Raw genomic sequence first — 27,365 nt, forward strand, 5'->3', positions numbered from 1 at the left:
CTGCCTTCCTTTGCTTTAAGAGCATATATATTCCAGTAATCCTTCTACTGTTTTCTTAGCTATAGCCCTCTTTAATTTTTTAAATGTTTGTTCTAGTGATTATAATAGCCTTGTTAATTTATCATGTCAACTCAGAGTTAATATTGTACCATTGCATATAAAATGTCAGAACTTTGCAAAAGTATAGTGTCACGTACCATCTGTTGTCTTTTTCTTGGGATAGTACACTTATGTATGTTACAAACCCCATAGTGTGGTGTTAAACTTTTGCTTTAAAGAGTCTTATGTCATAGTCTTCACTATTTACCCGTATGTTTACCATGTTTTGTGGTCTTCATTCATTCCTCTATGATTTCAGACTGAAGAATTTCTTTTAGAATTTCTTGCAATGCATGCTTTCAACAGTTTTTTGTTTCATTTACCTGGAACATCATTATTTGTGCCTTCACTTTTGAAGGCTGTTTTTGCTCAGTATAGAATTCTTGAGTTACAAGGTTTCCATTTTTCCTTTGTCTTCTTTCACCCCTTTAAAATTTTCAGTCCACTATGTTATGGTCTCTATTGTTCTGATCATAAGTCATCTGTTATTTTTACTATTTTTCCTGTCTGTAATGTGTTGTTTCTTCTGGCTGCTTTGAAGACTCTTTTATCTTTGGTTCTTAGCAGTTTGATTGATGTGCTTAAGTGTGGCTTTGAGAAATGGGTAGCTATTATTTCTTCAAATATATTTTTCTGCTCCATTTCTCACTCTTCTCCTTCTGAGACTCCAATTACATGATAGTCAGACTGATTTTGTCCAATAGATCACTGAGGTGCTGTTCACTTAAGAAGGAAATATTTTTTTTCATATTGGATATTATATCAACATCTGGGCTGTCTTGGAGTTAGTTTCTATTGCCTGCTTTTTCTCTTGACTATGTATCATATTTTTCTGTTCTCAAGTTAATAATTTTAAATTGTGCACTAGATAGTGATGCATTGTAGAGGCTCTAGTTTCTGTTATCTTTCCCAGAAGAGTGCTGATTTTTGTTCTAGGAAGCATTTAACTTGACTAGACTGAGTCCCAACTTTTACTCTCCAGTAGGGGGCAGCATCTGAAGTCTTGGTTCCATTATTTCTTTTTTTGTTTGTTTTAATAATCATTTTTACTATGTTAATACCTTGAATCATCAAAACTCACCAATATAGAAACCATACTTCTTATCCTATATATGAAATTTAAATTGATAGTACAGTTCTCTGAGAGCACTCTTATTTATCTTCATTATTTTTTAAAATATATTTTTATTGAAGTACAGTCAGTTTACAATGTTGTGTCAATTTCTGTGTACAGCACAATACTTCAGTCACATAGGAACATATATATATTTGTTCTCATACTCTTCTTCACCATAGGTTACCACAAGATATTGAATATGGTTCCTGTGCTATAGAGTATAAACTTCTTGTTTATCTATTTTATATATGTTAGTATCTGAAAATCTCAAACTCCCAATTCATCCTTTTCCACTCCCTTCCCCCCTGGTAACCATAAGTTTGTTTTCTATGTGAGTCTGTTTCAGTTTTGTAAATAAGCTCGTTTGTCTTTTTTTTTTTTAGATTCCACATATGAGTGATATCATATGGTATTTTTCTTTCTCTTTCTGGCTTACTTCACTTAGAATGACGATCTCCAGATTCTTATGTCTTGGCCCTGCTTTTCTTTGGAGTCTCCCCAGTGTTCACATACTTCACGAGTCAGACAAGAATTTCAGTGGGGTTTTGATACCGATTTTGGGATTTCCTTCCTTTTTGGTTCTCTATTATCTGAAATTTTGCCCATTCCCTTATAGCTACTCTGGCAGTTTTGAGCTCTGCACCCCTTTTTAAGACAATAAAACTGTGGCTTTTGTGTAAGTTCTAGGAACCCTACATGGGGTATACTGGGGAGCACTTATAGGTGATCAGCCATATAAATATAAAGTCCCTTTAAGTGTTATTCCCTTCTTTCAAAGTTTAATTCTTCTCCAGTTTCCCAGTACATTTTGTTCACTTTCCAGTGCCTGCAAATATATTTTATATATGTATTTTGTATTTTATCCAGTATTTAAAATTGTTATCTGCAGGAAGGAATCTAATGTGAGCCACGCTGTCATTACTGGAAGCAGAAACAAGATATAGTATTTTAAGAGATACTTTTACTCAAAATGATTTCATAAAATTATATTCCATTCAAAATTCTTGGGGAGGGGGATGGGATTTTGGGAACCTGACATACTGTTTTTCGTTTTCCTCTTGAAATATTTTTTAGAAGTTATAGAAGAATGTTGAAAAGTTGATTGCTTTTTCAGTCATCAAAACTTAAAAACTGAAGGAATTAAAATAGTCTTGTAATGGCACAGAAATATGTATCAATGAAGTGGGACATAGGGCTTTGAATTAGTGTGTGCCTGTGTTTGCACGCATGCACGTGGGCATGCTGATGTGCACATGTGTGCATGTGCTTCTGTGTACACACACACACATTTCCCTGGGAATTCAAAGTGTACTAAAAACCTGTATATACATAAGTCTCTTAAAAACAGTGGGGAAAGATGCATACTTTAATAAATGATTTGGGGAAAATTGACTTTTCATTTTGGAAAAAAAGACTATAAAAGCTAAATTCCATACAGACTTAATATTAAAATATTTTTAAAAGAGTACAGGCAGAAACATAGGAAAGTATTTTGATAGTCCTAAAGTACAAAGGCCTTTAAACTTCTGTTTTATTTAAAAATTTTTTCACTTTGAAATAATTTCAGCATTTTTACGAAGAATTTTTATATAGTCTTTTGACACATAAATATTAACATCATATAGAACTGTAGTATAATTATTAAAATCAGAAAACTGACATTGATACAACATTATTAACTTCTTTATTGACTTCACTCAAATTTTTCTAATTGTCCCACCAGTGTCCTTGTTCTGGTCCAGGTTCCAGTCCAGGATCCTGGATGTTGTATTTAATTGTTATGTCTCCTTAGTCTCTTTTAATCTGGAAGAGTCCCTCAGAGTTCTCCAGTCTTTCTTTGTCTTTCATGACCTTGACATTTTAAAAAAATATTGGGCTGTTACTTTTTAGACCATCTCTCAGTGTAGACCCATCTAATGTCTCTTCATGATTAGATTCAGATTTTGTATGTGTGACAAGAATACCACAGAAGCAATGCTGTGTTGTATCCTTCTCAGTGCATCATATTAGTAGATATATGATGTCAGTTTCAGAGGCCTTTTAAAGTGTGATGTAAAATCAGAAGCCATAGAAGATTGACTTGACCAAATAAACATTTAAGTTTCCATCATGGCAGAAATACACCATAATAAAAAATACAGACGGAAATGTGATATAAGTGACTCAGGGCAAATGACAGTGTGAGAAACTCATAGGTTGGTGTTGGTGGAAGTCTAAAGTGATGGGGCTTTTGTGGAGGATGTTCTTGCAGTATCTCTCAAAATGAGGAATATGCATCACCTTTGATCTCAGAAATTCTTCTGAGAATTTACCTTAAGGACGGTTAGGGTGGTATGACTATAGTTACAGTACCTAATGTAGGGAAAGTACTTGATGAATGTTTAAGAACACACTTAGCAGCATTGTTTATAGTGTGAAAAGTTGGAAATGTCTTAAATATTTAAGAACAGGAATTTGGTTAAATAAATTATTCCATAGGATGGAATAATATGCACTTGTTAAAGAATAAGGCAGCTTTCATGAATTTTCATGGAAAATCATCAATAGAGCTTATAGAACAGTATATACAATATGTTCCCATTTGTGCTTGTTAAAGATTGTGTTCTTAGCAAAGCTTAAAAACAACTAGAAGATTATGTACCAGGCTGTTAATAGTGACCAGCTCTCTGTGAGGTGGTTGTGTAGGGACATTTAGGCTTTCTCCATATTATGTGAAAATTTTGTAACAATCATCTATTATCAAATAGAACATTTACATTTTGATTAAAGAAAGAAAAGAACCCTGAACATTATATCCACATCCTACCATCCTGTGGATGTTTTGACATTTGACTTTTTTAATGCATGTATATAAGCATATGTAATTATCTTTTTATATAATGAAATTAGCCACTTTGTGTCATTTTGAAATTTCCTTTTTCACCTCATGTCAGAAAATTTTAGGTCATTAGATATTTTTGATGCATCATGGCTTTTAATGGCTGCATCGTATTCCATTATGTGGATGTACCCTGTGTGTATGCATAAATGTATGCACTCATGCAACTGTCTTCTTAACTGTTTTCCTGTTGCTGCCTATTTAGTTTGTTTACAAAGTCTTGTTATGGGTAGTAATGCAGTGTCTCTCCTTATAGGTCAAGTTTTGTGTGTATCTATGCTATTTCTTTAGAATAAAATTAGATTTTTGGGGGGACAAAGATATGCATGAGTTTAAAATTTCTTATATATATTGCAAAATTATTCTGAAGAATAATTGGGTTGGCAAGCTTTTTCTTAAAATCAGACAGTATGTGTTTAGGCCTGTGAGCCATACAATCTCTGTCCCAGCTACTCAACTCTCTGACTGCAGGGTGTAAATAGCTGTAGTCTATAAGTAAATGAATGGTTGTGGATATGTTCCAATCGTTTGCCAACCTCTGCACTATAACCATCATTTTACCAGAAGTACATGAATGTGTCTGTTTGTTCATACCTTTGGCAGCATTGGTCTTCCATTAAAAAATTAAAATAATTATTTAATATCACAAAAGTGACATATTTATTTTGGAAAATCAGAAAACATGGATGAGCAAATATTAAAATACACACACAGATACGCACATACCCCATCTACTTACCACCCAGTGGTTATGTCTGTTATCACTTTAGTATATAATCTTTAAAAAAATATTTATTTTTATTGAAGTATAGTCTGTTTACAATGTTGTATCAATTTCTGGTGTACAGCACAATACTTCAGTCATATAGGAACATACATGTATTTGCTTTCTTATTCTTTTTCACTGTAAGTTACTACAAGATATTGAATATAGTTCCCTGTGCTGTACAGTATAAACTTGTTTATCTATTAAATATATAGTAGTTAGTATCTGCAGATCTCGAACTCCCAATCTATCCCTTCCCACCCTCTTTCTCCATGGTAACCATAAGTTTGTTTTCTATGCCTGTGAGTCTGTTTGTGTTTTGTAAATAAGTTCGTTTGTCTTTTTTTTTTTTTTTTTTAAGATTTCACATATGAGAGATACCACATGATATTTTTCTTTGTCTTTCTGGCTTACTTCACTTAGAATGACAATCTCCAGGTCCATCCATGTTGCTGCAAATGGCATTATTTTATTCTTATTTATGGCTGAGTAGTATTCCATCGTATTAGCATATATTCTTTTTTTTAACATTTTTTATTGATTTATAATCATTTTACAATGTTGTGTCAAATTCCAGTGTTCAGCAAAATTTTTCAGTCATACATGGACATATACACACTCATTGTCACATTTTTTTCTCTGTGAGCTACCATAATGTTTTGTGTATGTTTCCCTGTGCTATACAGTACAATCTTGTTTATCTATTCTACAATTTTGAAATCCCAGTCTATCCCTTCCCACCCTCCGCCCCCCTGGCAACCACAAGTCTGTATTCTCTGTCTATGAGTCTATTTCTGTCCTGTATTTACACTTTGTTTTTTTGTTTGTTTGTTTGTTTTTTAGATTCCACATATGAGCGATCTCATATGGTATTTTTCTTTCTCTTTCGGGCTTACTTCACTTAGAATGACATTCTCCAGGAGCATCCATATTGCTGCAAATGGCATTATGTTGTCGGTTTTTATGGCTGAGTGTATTCCATTGTATAAATATACCACATCTTCTTTATCCAGTCACCTATTGATGGACATTTAGGCTGTTTCCATGTTTTGGCTATTGTAAATAGTGCTGCTATGAACAGTGGGGTGCAGGTGTCATCCTGAAGTAGGGTTCCTTCTGGATACAAGCCCAGGAGTGGGATTCCTGGTTCATATGGTAAGTCTATTCCTAGTCTTTTGAGGAATGTCCACACTGTTTTCCATAGTGGCTGCACCAAACTGCATTCCCACCTGCAGTGTAGGAGGGTTCCCCTTTCTCCACAGCCTCTCCAGCATTTGTCATTTGTGGATTTTTGAATGACGGCCGTTCTGACTGGTGTGAGGTGATACCTCATTGTAGTTTTGATTTGCATTTCTCTGATAATTAGTGATATTGAGCATTTTTTCATGTGCCTTTTGATCATTTGTATGTCTTCCTAAGAGAACTGCTTGTTTAGGTCTTCTGCCCATTTTTGGATTGGGTTGTTAATTTTTTTCTTACTGAGTCATATGAGCTGCTTATATATTCTGGGGATCAAGCCTTTGTCAGTTTCATTTGCAAAAATTTTCTCCCATTCTGTAGGTTGTCTTCTTGTTTTACTTCTGGTTTCCTTTGCTGTGCAGAAGCTTGTAAGTTTCATTAGGTCCCATTTGTTTATTCTTGCTTTTATTTCTACTAGGAGAATATTTTTGAAATGTATGTCAGATAATGTTTTGCCTATGTTTTCCTCTAGGAGGTTTATTGTATCTTGTCATATGTTTAAGTCTTTGATCTATTTTGAGTTTATTTTTGTGTATGGTGTAAGGGAGTGTTCGAGCTTCATTGCTTTACATGCTGCTGTCCAGTTTTCCCAACACCATTTGCTGAAGAGACTGTCTTTATTCCATTGTATATTCTTGCCTCCTTTGTTGAAGATTAGTTGACCAAATTTTGTGGGTTCATTTCTGGGCTCTCTATTCTGTTCCATTGGTCTACATGTCTGTTTTTGTACCAATACCATGCTGTCTTGATGACTGTAGCTCTATAGTATTGTCTGAAGTCTGGGAGAGTTATTCCACCAGCCTCTTTCTTTCTCTTCAGTAAAGCTTTGGCAATTCTAGGTCTTTGATGGTTCCATACAAATTTTATTATGATTTGTTTTAGTTCTGTGAAATAAGTCCTGGGTAATTTGATAGGGATTGCATTAAATCTGTAGATTGCCTTGGGCAGTGTGACCATTTTAACAATATTGATTCTTCCAATCCAAGAGCATGGGATATCTTTCCATTTTTTAAAGTCTTCTTTAATTTCCTTCATCAATGGTATATAGTTTTCTGTGTATAATTCTTTCACCTCCTTGGTTAGATTTATTCCCAGATATTTTATTACTTTGGGTGCTATTTTAAAGGAGATTGTTTCTTTACTTTCTTTTTCTGTTGATTCATCGTTAGTGTAAAGAAATGCAACTGATTTTTGAACGTTAATTTTGTAACCTGCTACCTTGCTGAATTCTTCGATCAGCTCTAGTAGTTTTTGTGTGGACCTTTTAGGGTTTTCTATATATAGTCACATGTCGTCGGCATATAGTGACACTTTTACCTCTTCTTTTCCAATTTGGATCCCTTTTATTTCTCTCTCTTGCCTGACTGCTGTGGCTAGGACTTCCAGGACTATGTTGAATAGGAGTGGTAATAGTGGGTATCCTTGTCTTGTCCCAGATTTTAGTGGGAAGCTTCTGAGTTTTTCACTGTTGAGTACTATGCTGGCTGTAGGTTTGTCATATATAGCTTATTATGTTGAGATAAGTTCCCTCTATACCCACTTTGGCGAGAGTTTTTATCATAAATGGGTGTTGAATTTTATCAAACGCTTTTTCTGCATTGATTGAGATAATCATGTGGTTTTTGTCCTTTCTCTTGTTGATGTGATGTATTACACTGATTGATTTGCGTATGTTGAACCACCCTTGTGTCCCTGGGATGAACCCTACTTGGTCATGATGTATAATCTTTTTTATGTGTTGTTGGATTCTATTTGCTAAAATTTTGGTGAGGATTTTGGCGTCTATGTTCATCAGTGATATTGGCCTATAATTCTCTTTTTTTGTAGCGTCTTTGCCTGGTTTTGGTATCAGGGTGATGGTGGCTTCATAGAATGAGTTTGGGAGTATTCCCTCCTTTTCAATCATCTGGAAGAGTTTGAGAAGGACTGTATGAGTTCTTCTTTGTATGTTTGGTAGAATTCCCCAGTGAAGCCGTCTGGTCCTAGACTTTTATTTGTAGGGAGGTTTTTAATTGCTATTTCTATTTCCTTTCTAGTGATCGGATTGTTCAAGTGGTCAGTTTCTTCTTGATTCAGTCTTGGTGGACGGTATGTTTCCAGAAACTTGTCCATCTCCTCTAGGTTATCCAGTTTGGTTCCATATAGTTTTTCATAATATTCTCGTATGATATTCTGTATTTCTATTTTGTTTGTTGTAATTTCTCCATTTTCCTTTCTTATTTTGCTAATTTGTGCTCTCTCTTTTTTCTTCTTTATGAGTTTGGCCAGAGGTTTGTCGATTTTATTTACTTTTTCAAAAAACCAGCTTTTGGTTTGGTTGATTTTTTCTATGGTCTTGTTAATCTCTATTGTATTTATTTCCTCTCTGATCTTTATTATTTCCTTCCTTCTGCTGCTTTTTGGGGCTTTTTGTTCTTCTTTTTCTAGTTCATTCAGGTGGTGGGTTAAATTGTTTATTTGAGATTGTTCTTCTCTTTTGAGGAAGGCCTGTATCACTATAAACTTCCCTCTTAGCACTGCCTTTGCTGTGTGTCCCATAGATTAGTATATATTCTTTAAGTTTTTTTCTACACATGTCTAAAGATATATGTGTTTTTTAACCAAAATGAGATCATACTGTATGCATTATTTTGTAATCTGCTTTTTTCAGTTAATGATCTTTACTTTTTCATGTCAATAAATCTTCATTTCATGTCATATTGAATTCATCTTCAAATTTTCCCAGTTGGCCCCAAGTCTCTCTTTACTGCTGGGTGCCAACATGATCAGGTTCTTGTAAGGGCTCTCTTCCTGGCCTGCAGAAAGCCTCCTTCTCACTGTGTCCTCACATGGTAGAGAGGGACCCTCCTCTTCTTATAAGGCCGCCAGTCTTACCAGATGAGAACCCCACCCTTATGACCTCATTTAATCTTAATTACCTCCTAAAATTTCTGTCTCCAAATATAGTCACACTGGAGAGGGGGTGGGTGGATTAGAAGCTTCAGCATGTGATTTGGGGCAGGGGATATAATTCAGTCCATAGCATTCCTCTAGCGCCTCCTAGTTCCTGTAAACTGAAAGCTAGATATACAGGCTTACTAGGTTCAGGTTAAATGGATTTGACTAGAACAGTCATAAATGAAGTCGCATGCTTTATAACTGCAGCACACCAGATGATATGTAATATCTGGTTATTTCTTCTTGCCTTTAAAAAATAGTTCTATCAGTTTGATAAGCGATTTCTGTTTTTTTCCATCTTTTATATCTTTGTCATTGTTTTAATCTGCATTTCTCTGATTAGGTATTTACCTTTTAAAGATGTGAAGGGAAAGGGAGAAATGCATAGAAAAGTAATTAAAGTGAGAAATCAGAAAGATTTGCTTGGATGGAAGAGGGAGAAATAAGAGGACAGTTGTGGGCAGTTGTGATGGAATTGGCTTTTCTCTTTCAGTCTTCCTAGTTGCAAATCCTAATTTATTTGGTCTGTTTGAGACCATGATGATCACACTGAAATGCAAGTCCTCTTGTCAGGAGCCATCTCAGTTACTCGGTGGAAGGTAGGATGCTGAAGTGTGCCCAGCAGCGGAGGGGCTGGGCTCTCCTAGGAAGTCTTCCCAACACGTTGCTGGGAAACTGAGATCGCCGTCCTGCGATCCTGTGGCTCCTGGATCATGCTGGCTGGTATTTGAACCCACTTTTTCTTTAGGCCCAGAAAGACTGGTCCTGATAAACAGTGTAGAAATGAATGTGTCATTTTCCCTTAATTATTATTGTCCAGCAGCCTTAAGAGTGAACTTAGTGTATCATCATCCACTTAAAAATCCTCTAGTATTTTGGCTAATGCCATTTATTTGGCGGTATGTAAGTGCAAAATTTGACTTAACGTTAGTTTTCAGAGGCATAGTAAATTTATGGTATAACTCTTTTCTTTAACCCAGAGAATGTCTTTCTATCCTGCATGTAATTCAGAAGAACAAAGTTGAGCAACAGTTCTTCTCTGAGTTTGAAGGAGGTGTCAAGCTTGGAATAGGGGCCTTTAATTTGGTAAGTAATTGTAAAGCAACAGAATCTTTTTTTAAAGAATCTTAGGTTTTCAGTGCCTTCTCTACTGCATTTGAAACCTCCCCCTGAACTTCTGCCTGGGTTTGGTGTTAAGTGGCTGGACTGGGATCAGTTTTCTTGTGTTGTGACCTGGTGGGGGCTTTGGCCGGAATGTGCTGTAAAGTTCTGCACATGCTCAGAATAGTTCTGGATTGTGTAACAGAGGGAAGCATGTAGCACTCTGAATGGACTAACATTTTGCAGTAGTAAGAAACTTGAAATTCAGTTCCATTTCCACATCAGAAATATTGCCATAGCAATGACATCTCTGCAGTTGAAAATAAGTGAGGGGGCACTGTAACTGGACAAACGATGTGATATTTATGCTCTGGGGCAGATGAAGAGTTTGAGTAGATATTTGTGCATTTGCAATATACTACTTAGAGATTTGATGTTTTATTAAGGTTTGCCTGGAACTGGTGAGAAAAGTAAGTGGTAAAGGGAATCCACTCCAATGCATGAGTGTATACACCACTGTGGCCCTTTTGTTCATAAGCCCATTGGTGGCTGCCAGAGGTGGCCCAGAAAAGAGGCTGACTGATGTCCACAGAATGGATCACCCTACCGTCCTGATTATTAAAATCCTTCTCTGCTGAGGTCAGCCTTTGGTGAGCATTGACATGAGACACAAATATCTTCACCCTTTTGCCCATTCTGAGAGGTCTATCCACATACCTCTTCCCCAGAACTCCTTGTCATCAATTTTCCCATTATGTTCCTTCTAAATCCCTGACCATCCCACCAAACCATTGGCTACCACCTGGCATATAATTGCACATGTGGCCATTTCTCCTTCTAAGCAAAGCGAGCAACGAGATGCACTGCTCTGGGAAGTTCTGTACCGGAGGACTTCCCTTCATCACTCCTCCTCAGGGATGTCCCATGGCTGTCCCTGCAGCTGCTCACTGCTGGGTCGTGCCTGCGTATCATGAAGAATTCTATAGACTTTTGCTTTTTGGAAAAGGAGGCTAAAAGAAGCCTTGTTTGGAGGTGGGCACTGAGGTGTTACCTTCTCATCACTTTATCACTCCACATGAAAGGAGCAAGTATTCTTTAAAGCATTCGAAAGAGGTCAGGTTTTTCGATTTGCCTTTTTAAAAAATTTCTTAGGTGTATTGTCTTAACTAAATGAAATTAATTTGCAAGTAATGATTATAGTAGGTGCAACATGTGATGACTGAGACATGTCTCATGACTTAAACTTGGTTCTAATGTTTTGTATTACTAAATCATTGAAACTTTGTTTAGAGTTTTTTTTTATCTACAGCTAGATACACTTAACACGTAAGTGCACTTGTGTGTGTGTTTTTTTTTTCTTACAGATGCTGTCCCTTTTACCAGCACGGATTATCAGACTACTAGAATTTATAGGATTTTCTGGAAATAGGGTACAAAATTAATTTTATCTCAATTTTGACAGAGGAGATAATTGAATATGAGGGAAATACAACACATCCTCGTAACCAACATGAGCATTATTGGCAATTTGTTTGTAGAACAATAAAGAGCTGCTGGTTCTTGATCGTATTTTTCAGGGTTTAGACATGGTTTTTCTGTTGAAAGTTAAAAATTTTCATCATTGTTATCTAAATTCTGGGATTGAAATTTATGTTTTACTCATATTGCTGCTTGCTGGATCTTTGGTGTTCTTGGGCAGTTAAAGTATAGTTTCTTAACATTTTTGCCACCCCAGAGTTTTCTGCAAAATTAGAAAATTAGGCTACATTTCCATATTGAACCCTGTCTAATTCACATGTATCCAGCATAGTTGCAATATTTTGAGTTTCCGTGTGTTTTTACAAGTTTCACTATAAAACTAAGCAAGGACATTTGTTTTCCATGAGTTTTGTTTGTTATATTTCTGTATGGTTGTTTTTGTAGTGTATCATATTTATTAATCACAACATTCAATATGCTGTTAGTAGAGTTGCCTTATTGCAAAAGCTGTCCCCTGTTGGTCTAGAGAGCAGGTTTTGAAAAATTGTGAGAACAAATCCAGGAAGCTGTAATTTTCCCCCATTTATTCTACTGTCCAGGTTCTTCATAAGCTATAATGTATTTATGTGATCCCGTCATGATATGGTCTGTCTGTTCAGACTCTCTATTTCATGGTTACCCTTCCCCTTGATCATTCATCTTCCACCTTATTTCATCGTGGCTTCAAATTGCCCCTTGAGTAAAGCCCAAACTATAGCATTGATTCAAGGGCCCTACAATCTGATTCTAGCCAATGTTTCTAGCCTTACTACCCATCCTTTTTGCTTCCCCAGTGTTCCTGCTAAACTGGGCAATTGGCTGTCTCCCAGATAGACCCTGTGCTTTTCTGTTTCCTTGCTTCTGCTGGTCTCTCTTTGGACGTCCTTCCCAACCAGCATCCTCCAAAATAATGTGTCTTGAGAGCCTCTCCATCCATTAGGTTTACGATAAATGTCACCTGTTCTACAAAGTGTTCCCTTATCTCCTCCCAACAAGGCTCAAACGTTCCTAACTTTCAGAATCATTTACTTATCTTTCTTATGGCTCTCACCATATTCCAACAAAATTATGTGTTCATGTACTATCTTCCCTATTTGATGGAAAGATCTTTGAAGACAAAGAACCATATTTATTCATACCCACCATAATGCTTTGCACTTAGATCCTCAATATGCTTTAATAAGTTAATATTTATATAAGAGAAATACAGAGTTTTCTGTGAAATGAGCTCTGCCTTTTCCTCTCCCTAGGATCATGAAGAATGTGTGAGATTGTCGTATGCCAGTTAAAATGTAAAGTTTGTTTCTAGTTAGACATTACTGCTATTCTAAGTTCTTGAAAAATAAACAGCACCCTCGTGGAGGGTAGGGAAACGTGAACTAGCGTTTTAAAGTGTCTGAATGTGATGTTTCAGTCACGCTCTTCTCATTCTAAAATGCATTTAATTCCCACAGGAGCTGGGCATCCTGCAGTTACGGGAAGGTGCATTAGGAAGAAGCATGAGGTCTCCACTCTGCTGCTTAACTATACTAGCTTTTCATACTTACATCTCCCTGATACTTGGTAAGAATTGGATTACATTTTACCTCATTGAAAGTTGATTATTTTTCATCTGAGTAAGTAAAAACAGAAAAATTAGTAAAAGCTAGTAGTCTCTCTCTCTCTCTTTTTTTTTTTTTGAGTAAAGATGGAAGATAGTGACACTTGTCAGAGTAACTTGGTGGAAAGGTGGAGGATTTCTTTCACTGAATTTTTTAAAAAATCTGTCCTCAGCTAAAAAATTCTATAAAGCTTGTTTAAGGTGATCTATTTTAGCATATTAATTTTACGTTTTTTAGCAGAAAATTAAATTTTTGGTTAAAATAAGTTCATAGTGCTATTAAAACCAGAAATTTCAATCGGAATCTAAGGCGACCACCTCCATTCTTAGGAATCAGTCTGTCCCAGAGCTTTCTTAAACTCAAGTCAGAGAGGAGATTTGTCTTCTTTTATTTCCCAAGTGTTAAAATGACAACGTATCTGTTTTCATCTTTTCCATGAATAAGTCTTTGCAATATTTTAATGAAATTTGGAGAATTAGTTACAAATATCAACCATGTTTCGTGAAGACTGAGGCTTTTCCTGTTAAATTTCTAGGTACAGGAGAAGTGAATGTTGTGGAAGCAGAGAGTCTCCTTGAACCCTACCTCCAGCAGTTTCCAAATGTATGCTTAGAATTTCAAGTGTATGTTTCAACCATAATCAGTCAACCAGGGTTGACCCTTGAGCAGCGTGTTTCTCCCTTTCTCCCCAGGGCTCACTCATGCTGTTTTATCACGGCCGGATAGAGCTGCTGAAAGGGAATGTGGAAGAGGTAATTTATTTGAGGCGGTCATTTGGGGAGCTGTCTGGTGGAGCTCCGTCACATACTCTTTCAACATGAGCAAATTCAGCTATATGCACTAGGCAGAAGTAAAGGTGAAATACGTAATTGAAAACCCAAAGTTTAATTTTGTGGATGCATTCTGTTATATGTAGTAGATTATATATATATAAAATTTACATATATATATATGTACATATAAAATACCTGAGGCAGTTCAGGGTAGGATATAGAAATATAGGTGGGCAATTTCAGGGACTTTCAAAAAACTCTGTCTACCATCCATCCTGGGATTACACATGGACCTTGGAATCTAGCCCCTGCCTAAGATGGGACGCCACTGTGCCACATGTGCACTCCCCGTCAAAGGAAATTATCCACTAGTCCTCTTGAAGAAGAAGAGTGAAGAGCCTTTCATTAAATATATTCACAATTTTCTTCCGCACAAATGGGGCCAAACATTTATCTTTTTCCTTGATTTGATTCTTTCTGCCTACAATACATCTTGGATTTCTTTCCAGGTCAGTATATCTAAATCTTCCTCATTCCTTTTGATGGCTGGGTTTCATTCCATAATATGAATGTACTACTATACTCAGTCCACTATTGAAAGACATTTGGCTCCTATAAATAATGCTGTTGTAAACATCATTATGTGTATATTTCTGTGCAAAGGTCTGTTTATATAAGACAAATTCTGATAATTAGGATTTCTAGGTCAAAGAGTTTGCATTTTGGTAAATTCAAACAAATTACTCTCCTAACTAAAGACTATTGCATTTAAACTCCTGTAAAGATATAAGAATACTTGTTTCGAATGCTCTTTGCCAACTCAGGACATTTTTTATCTTTTATTTTTGCCCATGTGATAGCTGAAAAAGGATGATCTAATTTTTAAATTTATATGTTCCAGTTTAAAAATTTCTTCACATGTATATTTGTCACCCATATATCTTTTTCCCTGATTTCCTATTTATATCTTTAACAACTTTCTCATTGGGTTGTTTCTCCTTTTTTTTTTTAAGTAGTTTATAAAATTGTTGTATGATAAGGGTTAATCCTTTGTCAGTTATGTAAGTGATATCTTCTCCCAGTCTTACCCATTGCCTTTAACTTTGTTTACGGTGTATTTTACCCTCTAAATCCTGACTTTTATTGTCAGTCTTTTCTTAAAGGACTTCTGCATTTTATGTCTTACTGAAGGAAGGAACTTTGCTACTCCCATGTGGTAAAGCTCCACGGCCCCCTCACAAAGTTAAAGAAAGAAACAGAATGTAACTGCTGCATGTAAGGAAAGGAGCGTATTGTATTGAGTGGTTTAATGAGCGATGATGTTGTTCTTCTTGTACAAAGTGTTTTATGTATTTTTCCATTAGGTTATTGTCTCCTTGTCTAATATCTGGATGATCAGCTTTCTGCAATTGACTTATAGGCACAAGAGATATTTCGAAAATGCATTTCAGTTCAAGAAGAATGGAAACAGTTTCACCATCTCTGTTATTGGGAGCTGATGTGGATTTTTGTATTCCAACAAAACTGGATGGATGCCTATTACTATTCAGATCTGCTTTGCAAAGAGAGTAAATGGTCCAAGGTAAGGTGCGTTAATGCCATCTGTTTGGTAATAAGCGTATAGGATGATTTTCTTTTAGAACTGTTTGTTCAGAAGTTTGGCATCAACACTGTTTTCTCAACTTAGAGATCCATCAGAGGAGGAAGTATGCATTAAGTACCAGCTGTTTATAACCACTGTCCTCAGCACTGTGTGCTTTAAAAGCCATCCAAACAGTCCTTTTTGATAGAGGCTTTACCTCTAAAGATGAACTGCACTTATATTTAAAATTATTAAATATCAATAGTGGTATTTTTAAATAGACTTTTTGATGCCCCGATGACAAGGCTTTTCGTAGTAATCAAAATTAATTTTCTGTCCATTCATCTGTTGATGGACACTTAGGTTGCTTCCATATCTTGGCTGTTGTAAATAATGCTCCTCTGAAAATTGGGGTGTATATACCTTTTCCAATTATTGTTTTCATTTTCTTTGGATATATACCCATGAGTAGAATTCCTAGATCATATGGTAGTTCTTGTTAAGTTTTCTGAAGAACCTTCATACTGTTTTCCAGGTTGACTGTACCAATTTCCAGTCCCGACAGTGTACAAGGGTTCCCTTTTCTCCACATTCTCTCCCACATTTGTTATTTGTGTTCTTTTTGGTGATAAGTATCCAGATAGTGTACTAGTGTTCCCTTTTTTCTACATCATCACCAACATTTATTATTTGTTGCCTTTTTGACGATAGCCATTCTGACAGGTGTGGCAAGATAGGGAAGAGAGATTGAGATACAAACTGGTAGGTATAAAATAAGTAAGATACAAGGTTGTAATATACAGGGAATATAGCCAATTTTTATAACTACTTTATATGGTATATAATTTATAAAAATGTCAAACCATTATGTTGTATACTTGAAACTAATATAATACTATAAATCAACTATATATCAATGTAAAAAAAAAAGAAAGAAAAGAGTTCCAAAAGAAATTCTGATCCATTTGTGAGAAGTTGGAAGGAAGGAGATAATGATCTTTTACTTATTTTGTCCACTTTCTCACCCATGAGCACTATAGTTGTATAATAGGACAAAGTGCTGATCTCATTTGGAACAAGCGATACAAGGATTTATTTCCTTTAAATGTCTTCGATGCCTCTTAAATACTGTATCTGGAAGATCTGTAGGTCGTTCATGATTTGCAAGGTAGAAATGTCATTACCCAGGGATGCTCTCTAACTAGCTGCTTTTCTTTTCCTCAAGGCAACATATGTGTTCTTAAAAGCTGCAATTTTGAGTATGCTTCCAGAGAAGGACGTGGCAGCAGCTAAAGAGGATGTGGTAGCTCTTTTCAGGTAAGCAAGACACCATGTCTGTAACCAAGATCCTGACTGTATAGAGGAGCATACAAATACTGCTTTCTTTTCCCCTAGTGCTCTCCCATGCTTCACCTTCATATTTCTTTATCTGATTTGATACAGAAACGCTTAAATACATTTATCTCAGAGTCTAAATGTCACCCTTTTAGCGGGACTTTGCAGATAGGCCAGTGTAATTGTTAATCACCAGAACCCAAACTTCTGTGTTTTGTTATTGGAGCTTTGCTACTGCATTTTGAACACAGTCTCCTAAAATGGTATTGTTAATGGAAGGTGTTACCTAGCATTGTAAATTAAAGGTGTTGTGTGACCAGAAAAAGTTACAAAACACATTATAGCATACACTTAGTTTTCATTAGTGTGTCAAAGGGTCTGAGAAGCTCTGCTGTGAAGTAATCTGTTTAACTTTGTTTAGACCAGTGTCCACCCATCTATCCATCTGTCCATCCATCTGTCCCTCCATGCATCAGTAACTTTTATGTTGGGCACCTCCTGTATAAAGGGTACTATGTTAAGTGCTGAATCAACAGGCATCACTTCTGTCCTTCTGGAGTTTATAATCTTGTAGTGAAACGAGACATCAGTGAAATAATCACATAATAAATGCAAAGCTACAGTACACGACTGGTTTTTCTCCTCTCCCACCATTCCTTCTTAGTGTCTTAGTAGGCTTGTCCTACTTTTTCCAGCTATTGAATGTTGATGCGTTTTATTTCAAAGGTCAGTCGTAGAACCTCAACCTTGGGAAATCTCATCCAAGCCAAATTTAAATCCCTAGTTCAAATCTCATGAGTGAGTTCCAGACTCACATATCCAGCTCCCATTGCCACCTTCACTTGGACATGCCAAAGCCTTTAAAACTCACCGTGTCCAGTCCTCCCTAGCAAGCCTGGTGTTCCTTCCTCTCTCAGTGATTGGGACTCCCAGTAAGCAAGAGAGAAACCTGTAATACTTGCATCACTAACACTATCCACTGTCCCTCCGTCCCCCAGTGGGAGGAGAGGTGTGTATGAGAGGCTAGAGGGGATGATAACTGAGATGAGGTCTGAATGTGGAACAGGGTCCACTGAGGCGGTGTGGAGTGTTGGTGCTGCCGTTCCAAACCAAGAGGACAGCGTGTGAGAAACCCTGTTGCAGGAGGGAGCCCCGCACGTTTAAAGAACTAAAACAGGATGCGATGCTACATTTTATATATAGGTCAAAGGAAAACAAAAACCAAGGAGTACTCAAAATATGTCCCACAGAACACAGAATTCCATTTAAAAATAAGACAAAGTGTGTATTTAGCAACACAGAGATCATCGGTATACCAAATAGGAGCTGATAAGGTAATAGAATGGAGGTGGAAACCAGACTGGAGTTGGCTAAAGAATGAATAAGATACAAAGAAATGAAGAGAGTTGAGCGTAAATACATCCATGGATATCTTTGACTGTGAAGGGGAAGGGATTGAGAGACAGAGAGTCAGAGGGAGATGTAATATCAGGCAATATTTTAATGGGAGAGATCTGAGCATTCCCAAAAAACACTGGGAAGGATCCATTTGAGAAAGAGAAGTTGTACATACAAGTGGGAAATAGGATAAGTGATATTTGTAAGGCTCTTGAGAAGGCAGGAGGAGAAAGAATCCAAAGCGTTGATGGCAGGCCTGGCTTTATCTAGAGGGAGCACCAACCAGGTCCTCTGTTGTATGGGAAGGCAAGGAGCACAGGACAGGGTCCAAGGTGTGCAAGCTTGTGCGTGGTGGTAGCACGTGGAGGGGTTCCTAGCGTCTGTTCTCCTTTCTGGAGTAGGAGGCAGGGTTATCTGCTGAGAGTGAAAGAGAAAGGAGTGGGCAGGAGGTCTGAGGAGGATGGAGAATATTTGAAATCATTGTTGCAGAGAGTAGATAGGGAGGTGGTGAGAGAAACACAGGATGGGAATGGCCGGCAGTGCGAGGGCTCATTTGAAGTTGGTGTCAGTGAACTTAAGGTGATACCAAGCTGTTCTCCATGCAGGGCAGTTGGGAAGATGGATGGGCACAGCAACTAGGCATAGGCAAGGGAGTTTAGGGAATCAGCCAGAGTGTGCAGCAGTGAAGATCGCCTATGTGGCCATCTAAGGAGGAACACGGAGGGATGGGGAGAGAGGAGGAGACTGCTGAGCTGGAAGAAAGTTGAAGGGCAGGAGCACTGAAACTCTTACTAGAACAGCCTGGGTAAAACGAGAACGGTCTTCAAAGGGGCGTGTGCTTGAACTTATGCTTTGAGGTGGAAAGTGACGGGTGATGGGCTGGTCTAAGTTAGGACTACAGGCATGGGTGGCCGTGGTAGGAAGGAGGTGGCCCCTGGAGATGAGGAAGTGAAGGAAAAGAGAAGCACCGCTGCCTTTTTCAAATGTAATTGATGACAAAAACTTTTAAATGGAGAACTATATTCTGTGACCACATTATGAGGAATAATGGCTTGGCCGAACCCTCCGACTTGTCAGAACCAATTTGAAGGTGTGACAAGGATCATTTTTTCCTGCTTTTAAAGTAGCTGATTTTAAGAGTAGGACCACCTATACTAACTGTAGAATTAACATTAGTAGAAGCCATAAGCCATGCAGATTAATGCCACCTCTTACTAGTAAAATACATTTCCCCATTTTGCACAAACAACAAATGGAACAGAATGGAATATTAAGATACATTGGAATCTTTTAAATCTTCTTTTTCCCCCATGCTTCAGACTAAATTTTCTCCAGATGAAAACAATTTCTGTGAAATATGTAACTGTCCTTACTTTCAGGAGAAAGCTTGAGGTCTGTTGTATAAGAGCATCTAATTTGTTGGGATAATGAGAAGAAAGTCCCCAAAATGAATGTTCTCTTCATGCAGGCTCTATGATCCTTAAACCAGGAGGTTTCACATCCACTGCATGCTTCTGACCCCATCCCCCAACCTCCACCTCACATTTCCACTGCCTCTTCCACTGATGTTAATTAACATCAAATAATGGTAAATTTTTTTAAAAGTTTCTTCTATATAGCACAGGGAACTATGTTCAGTATCTTATAATAACCTTTAATGAAAAAGAACATGAAAATGAATATATGTATGTATATGCATGACTGGGACATTGTGCTGTACACCAGATATTAACATGTTGTAACTGACTGTACGTCAATTAAAAAAATGTTTTTTTAAAAAGGTTCAAACCTCAAAAAGAAAAATTAAATAAGGGGCATTCTGGTTTAAAAGCCAATGCCCTTTGAACACCTGAAAGTAATATAATGTTATATGTCAATTACAAAAAAAAAAAAAAAAGAAAAAAAAAATCCATCCTGCAAATGGTGCCCCAAAGTAACAAACTTGTCTTCATATTAGAACGTTTTTTCTCTTGTTTCGTCTTACTCTTTCAGTGGTGTAATTGGTTAGTTCCATGAATTCTTTTTGGCAATCTGTCTGATGCATTTACAAAGTTATGTTAAAGAAGGCGCCCTAGAAACATGTAATCTCCCCATGCTATTCTCATTTTCACGTGCTTGTAAATTTTATAATTGGAATTTCTTAGAATTTTGAGGGGAAAGTTGTAAACATGGTGTATGTCCTTGTCTGATTATTTTCAAAATCACCTATGCCTGGGAAACATTTTCTCAAATTATACATTAATTGATGGCTATCTTTTGAGCCACATTTTTTTATAGATTGGTGTCATACTTAAAGATAGGACTAGGACATGTACCAGTGTACCCTCTCCCCTCTCTGAATAGCCACAGTGTAAGTAAATACTTTCGACTCCTTGCAACTTACTTATCGAAATTGCCAATTTTATATCTAGATTTCCCTGACTGTTCTTGATAGGCTAAGACACTAAGTTAACTAGAAAGAAGTACGTGTCAGTCAGTGGTTCTCAAACTTGTGGGCGCGTCAGAATCATCTGGAGGGCTCATTAAAACCCAGGTTGCTGGGTGCCAGCTCTAGAGCTGCTGATTCAGTAGGTCTGGGTTGGAGCCCGAAAATTTGCATTTCCAACAGGCTTCCAGGTGATGCTGATGCAACTGGTCTGGGGCGCGCAGCGTGAAAAGGACAGGTGTAAATAACGTACGCGTTCTCATGACCTTTCTCTGGGGCTGGGGCTCTTCACAGACAGGTGGATGGCTTGAAGCAGAGGATCGCTGGGAAATCTATCCCCACTGAGAAGTTTGCCGTGAGGAAGTCTCGTCGGTACTCTCCCTCGTTGCCTGTGCCCGTGAAGCTCGTCTTGCCTGCCCTGGTATCTGCCTTTAGTTTACTTACTGTTTGCATCCTAGAAATAAATGGTCTATTCACAGTGTCAGGGAGAACATCTAACTTTTGTTGGGATGTTTGCTCAATTAAAAATCATTGTGTTTGTAAGGCAAACATTTATAAATAATAAATAAAAATTATAGCAGATGTTTTTTGATTAGTTGGAATGTTCTAGGCATAATGACAAAGGCTATTTTAAATACCGTTTAATTCTTAAAGTAATTCTATGAGGGGAGTTTCTCTGTAGCCAGATAAGGAGATTCAGGTAGAGTGAGGTGAGTTGACTTAATTGAAGTTGAGTTGAATCATAATGCAAGCTACATATATAATTGTACCTTTTCTAGTAGCTACATTAAAAGTCAAGAGGTAACAGAAAGTAAAGGGAAACATGACAATCATTTTAAGAATATATTTTGCTTGATCCAGTTATGTGCAAAATTTTGTTTGAGCATGTAACAGATAAAAACTTACTAATGAGGTTTCATATTCTTTTGTATTCTACTAATCTATTGAAATCTGGTGTGTAGTCTGTGCTTGGAACGCATCTCAGGTTTTTTTTTCCTCTTATTTTCTTTTAGTGGAGGTACTGGGGATTGAACCCAGGACCTCGTGCATGCTAAGGACGTGCTCTATTGCTGAGCTGCACTTCCCTCCCCTCGTGCATCTCACTTTGAATCAGCCACATTCTCAGTGCTCTGGAGCCATCAGTGGCTGGTGGCTGCTGTGTTCCAGCCCAGTGCCAGAGCTCACGTCCTTGGTCGGTATGCCATTTAGGCTAGACTTCATGAAAAGTATAATTTCAACTTAAATTGTCTTAATGAAGACTTCTTTAAAAAAGTACTGAATCTAGCAAATTACGATGACTCTTTGGGGCTTTAGTTTTGTGTTAAGTAGTCAGAAAGCTAACACTTGGAGTCCTCCTTTGGGGTTTCCTGAATTTTTTTTTTTATTTGATTCCAGAGTTTATTTAACCATTCCCCTTTGGAAAAAATTATTCCCCTTGACAGCTACTTAGTTTCCAGTTTTTACTATTATGAACGTGCTACAATGAATATTCTTTTATCTCTCTCATTTTGTACATGGGCATATAATTCTCTGGGAGAGATGCCTAGAAATGGAATTCCTGATTGAAGGGTATATGCATTTAATACTTTGCATTGCCAAATTGCCCTCCAAAAAGGCTGTACCGATTTAAATTCCTACCAACAGTATTTTACTGTTTCAATGTGCAGTTGAGCATCTTTTCATGTGTTAATTCTTTTTTATTTCTTCTGTTGTAAATTGTTGTTCATGTACTTCTCTAATTTTTCATTGGGACATTTATTACTTTATCACTGGCTTATAGGAGCTCTTTATATGGTCTGTGAGAAAGCAAGCTGTAGCCCCTGACAGGTGTCAGGCAGGAGCTGGCCGCCCCTAGTACCTAGGCCCAGGTATTCCCTGCTTAAGATAAACAATCTCAGAGAACACCACATTGACCCGGTTGTTCTGTGCCTGTGATGGGATGAGACAAAAATATGACCACTCTGTAATCATATCTGAGCACAGATAAAATAAGAACATGCCAGTCACAAAAATGACCAGACATCCCGTTTGCCAGCTAGCGTGGGAGCCTGCTGCTGTTTGACCAGTGACAGCTTTGAGCTCCATTCCTGATTCATTTCTATCAAGTGATACGTGCTGGGAAATGTTTATCCTTCTTTGTCACTGAACTTCCCTGAATTTTCTAGAGCACCAGAGTCCTTTCTCTGCCCTAAAACTTAGATGCTTATGTGTTCGTCACGATACGTATCTTGCTCTGATTACTAAGGGTCGTTAGGAAGCTTAACTCCCAGGACTTCTCTTTCCAGGTCTGAGAACTGGCTTGAATTTGTGGTAACTAGGAATTTTACTAAAATCCCATATTTCCTGAAATCTCAGATAGGAGCTTTCCTTCTTCTGAATTGAACTCTTACACTATTAACAATAAGAAACTTCCTCTGTAAAACAAAAGGTAGTGTCGAGATCTTAGTTTCCTGTGCGATAAGGTAAAGACGACTCGACTCCAGTGAATTTTCCTCATTTTCACTACTTCTCTGCAAGAGGCTGTCCGAACGATATCTTTATCCTATTTTAAAATGCTTTTTATTTCCAAGATGATACTAATTACCCTCCTTATTTCATACCTTTCCAAATAGGAACTGCACTACCAGGAAGATTAGAAAAATATTTTCAAGCAAGAGCCCATTTGCTTTTGGTCCAAAAAAAAAATTCTCATCTGTTAGCCTATTAAATGCAATTTGCAGTGAGAAATCATTAGTTTACATTTTTAGGGATTGTCATGCAGCCATATGGCCTTTAAACGAATGCATTTTCTGCATTTTGGATTGAATTACTGGACTGTCACATGTTTTTAATAGTATAAAAGAACCTGAGCCAGGTAAAATATTTCCTGTGTTCATTTTTAATGATGTCCTTGGAAATATTTTGTGTAAACAATTGGCAGATACTGAAAAATGGTTCCTTTCACTTGAAAGTAACAACAAGAATTTATATTAAATAGATTTGTTCATAGTACCGGTTAAAAATAATATATTTCTGCATCTGTATTCTCATCTTTGAAAGGCCTGAATACTTCTTAATAAATAAATACTTCTTAAATGAATGAATAAATTAATTTTTCAGTAAAACACAATGTACTATATATGTTGAATTACTTTGCAAATATAAAAGGCAAAAGGCATGTAATAAAGCGAGAAAAGGGGAAATTATATCACTAAAGGCCAAATGAGGAAAGCTGAGGAAACCGATCTCAAAATGTTGTCCTGAGAACACTAGGAACCAAGGCAAAGCACACGTATGTGGTTTTGTTGTTGTAAAGGACTTTGAATAACCTCTCACAATGGTGAATGTTCTTCCATTTCTCCTCATTAGGAAATGATGTATGTCTGGAATGGTTTTCCACTGGTGAGCAAAAGAAAAGACCTTTCTGAAAATCTGTTGGTAACTGTTGAAAAGGCGGAGACAGCTCTACAAAATGAAAGTAAGTATGAAAAGTAAGAGCCTGGAAACCTTGCCCCTTGCCCCTGTGCACGTCTGCCCATGGTAATTTGTGTGCGTGATGAGAACAAAAGAGCTTGAGCCACAGGTGTCTGGGTGACTGCCATCAAGATGAAGGGAGGAAAGATACCTGCTGCAGCATGGGTGGCCCTTGGGGACGTTAGGCTCAGTGAAAGAAGCCAGCTGCAAAAGATGACAGAGTGTATGATTCCATTTATATGAAGTATCAAGGACAGGTTGGTCTGTAAAGACAGATAATAGTTTAGTGGTTGCCTGGGGATGGAGGACTGGGTGTGTGGTTGTAAAGGGTATGGCATTTTTTTGGGGGGGCGTGATGAGAATGTTGTAAAATTGATAGTGGTGATGGTGCACACCTCGGTAATGTACTCAAAGCCATTGAACTGCACACTTTAAATGGGTGAATTATATATTACGTGAATTTTATCTTGACAAAGCTGTTACAAAAGAGGATGAAGAAGACAGCTGAGCAGCACAAGGGAAATGTGTATGTCTGGTTTTAATTTGTTGTGATTCTTTTCATGCTTCCTTTTTGCTCTCTAATGACTATTGGTCTTTGCAGACACAGAGAATTGTTTGTTTGCAAGTTGAAATCTACTCATGATTTTACTTTTTCACTTGTTATTTTTGGTGGTATTGGAAGCCCCGCTCCAGTTTACTGAAAGTTCCATTTACTGGAAGCAGCTGGCAGAGTAGAAGGGAAATCAGGTGATCTGGGCTGATAGTCCCACCTCTGCAGCTGTAAGACTCTGGGAAATAGGCATCATACATACCCAGGAGGACCTCAGATTTCTTTTAAAATGGGAGTGGTGTTGGACCAGATAATATCCAGTGTTTTCTTGCTATGATATTTTCTACTTCTCTATCATGAAATAGAGGCTTTATCTTTTGCTAAAGAATGCCATAAATGGTAGCCTTTGTTGTATTCCTTATCAGCCCCCACATCATTTAGGTATTATTCCAGAATAATAGTCTTATCCTCTGGAATGTTCTAACCACAGAAGTAAAATGAAAACTCCTGTGATGATAAACATTGTAAAGGGTATAGAAATTTAGGAATTGGCGGGATAAACTGTAACAGTTAACACGTTTTTCCTAAGGAAGAACATGAGCACTGAAGCAGTACTGACTGACTCCCCACCTCGGGGAAGTAGATTGTTGACTGCGGCCCCAGGGATGAGCACCTCATTGGGATCATTTTGTACTTTGAGCACAGTATGGGGCTGAAATGTTGAATGAGATTTTCCTTTACAATTACTTTTAAAAAATTAAACACCTAATTACAATTGATAGATGTAAGTCAAAAAAGTCACCCATATTTTTCCTTCTAGGCACAATTTAGAATTTCTGTGTATGCCATCCTAGCTTTTTTTTTTTATAGTTACAATCATAGTGTACCCAGACATAGTCTAGCCTAGTTTTTTTCATTTACTGTATCTTAACTTTTTTTTCCCATTGAGATATAATTGACATAGAACATTATATTTGTTTCAGGTGTACAACATAAATGATTTCATATTTGTATACATTGCAAAATGATCACCACAGTAGGTCTAGTTAACATCTGTCACCGTACACAGTTACAAATTTTTTTTCTTATATTGAGAACTTTTAAGATACACTCTCTTAGCAACTTTCAAATATGCAATACTATATTAGCTATAGTCACCATGCTGTACATTACATCTCCATGACTTACTTATTTTATAACTGCAAGTTTGTACCTTTGACCCCTTCACATATTTCACCCCCCCCAACCCCTGGCCCCTGGAAACCAGTCTGTTCCAGTCTGTTCTCTATGACGGTTTGTTGTTGTTGTTGTTGTTGTTTGAGGTTTCACATAGAAGGGAGATTACATGGTGTTTGTCTTTCTCTGACTTATTTCACTTAGCACAATACCCTCAAGGTCCTTCCATGTTGTTGCAAATGGCAAGATTTGATTCTTTCTTATGGCTGAATGTTCCATATATAATGTCACACATTTTCTTTATCCATTCATCCATCGATGGACACTTAGGTGGTTTCCATTATCTTGGCTATTGTAAATAATGCTGCTGTGAACATGGGAGTGCCTATATCTTTTTGAGTTAGTATTTTTGTTTATTTTCAAACAAAACAATTGCTAGGTCATATGGTAGTTTATCATAAGTGTTTTAATTATTGCTAAATAGCCCTTATAATAATTTCAAAAGCTTTATGGCATTCCATGGGACTAATGGATCATAATTTAATCAACTCTTTCAGTATTGTTGGGCATTTAGGCTGCCTTCCATATTTAAAACAAGTCTAGCTTTAGATTCCCAACAATAAGGAGAAGAAATATAAAAGAATGACAGCTGAATCAGTGGGCTTATCTGCTAGCAAGCTCCAGGTCTCAGGATGGGTAACTAAAGAATCCAACAGAGTAAAGAGCAATGCTGTTCTGAGGCCACAGACACCACCCTCCCCATGTCCCAGGTTGCCATCTTGGAAATACAAACCAGTCATCACAGGGAGACCAGGTGAGTGGAATATTCTCCTCCGTTACTGGAAGACCCTCATACCAGAGCTCATCTGTTGATGGAGGGTGAGATGTCACCTTCCCATATTAAAGGCAGCATTTTTATAGAAAAACTATGGTTTCCTTTTTCTTCTTTTTCCTCCCCCTTTTGTAGAAAAGCATTAATGCTTCAGCCCCTTTTCAGCTGGAGGTTAGGTATAGTAGCCAAAGTACTGAGGTATTCGTCTTCATGGACTGATAATTCCCTTTGATTTCTGGGCACCAGGGAAACAAGTGGATGAGAAAGCTCAAGAAATTGGGACCAAAAGGAGGAATTCAAAGTTTGTACTATTTAACAAAGAACTGAAGGAGCATATGTATAAGTAAAGACTGCAGACTTGCTGTTTGGACATTTTAGACTTTTTTTTGTCTGTGTGTTCCAGATGTTCTACCACTAACATATTTTCTGTGTAGTTTCTATTAATACGGAGTTATGATAAGCCTCCTTACATTTTTTTTATACTTTTAAAATTTGAATTGTAGTAAGATTAACATAGTATAAAATTGACATAGTAACTATTTTTTTTTAACTGTGTGGTTCAGTAGTGTTAAGTATTTTTACTTG

At 37.2% G+C, this 27,365-nt stretch overlaps 1 protein-coding gene across 4 annotated transcripts in view; it reads left to right on the top strand.

Moving 5' to 3' along the window:
• The window catches only part of TTC39B (tetratricopeptide repeat domain 39B), a 198,678-nt gene that overhangs the window by 154,954 nt on the left and 16,359 nt on the right, over window positions 1–27,365 (top strand). For all 4 annotated transcript variants that reach the window (XM_045509927.2, XM_045509925.2, XM_045509928.2 and 1 more), the window contains 9 exons: window positions 10,017–10,122; window positions 11,502–11,567; window positions 13,110–13,218; window positions 13,792–13,859; window positions 13,949–14,008; window positions 15,450–15,611; window positions 16,837–16,928; window positions 21,064–21,190; window positions 24,118–24,226. In XM_045509927.2, coding sequence (XP_045365883.1) covers window positions 10,017–10,122; window positions 11,502–11,567; window positions 13,110–13,218; window positions 13,792–13,859; window positions 13,949–14,008; window positions 15,450–15,611; window positions 16,837–16,928; window positions 21,064–21,190; window positions 24,118–24,226 — 899 coding nt within the window. The remainder of the gene's footprint in view (window positions 1–10,016; window positions 10,123–11,501; window positions 11,568–13,109; window positions 13,219–13,791; window positions 13,860–13,948; window positions 14,009–15,449; window positions 15,612–16,836; window positions 16,929–21,063; window positions 21,191–24,117; window positions 24,227–27,365) is intronic.

This window comes from Camelus bactrianus, chromosome 4 (assembly GCF_048773025.1).
Source record: "Camelus bactrianus isolate YW-2024 breed Bactrian camel chromosome 4, ASM4877302v1, whole genome shotgun sequence".
NCBI classification, from domain to species: domain Eukaryota; kingdom Metazoa; phylum Chordata; class Mammalia; order Artiodactyla; family Camelidae; genus Camelus; species Camelus bactrianus.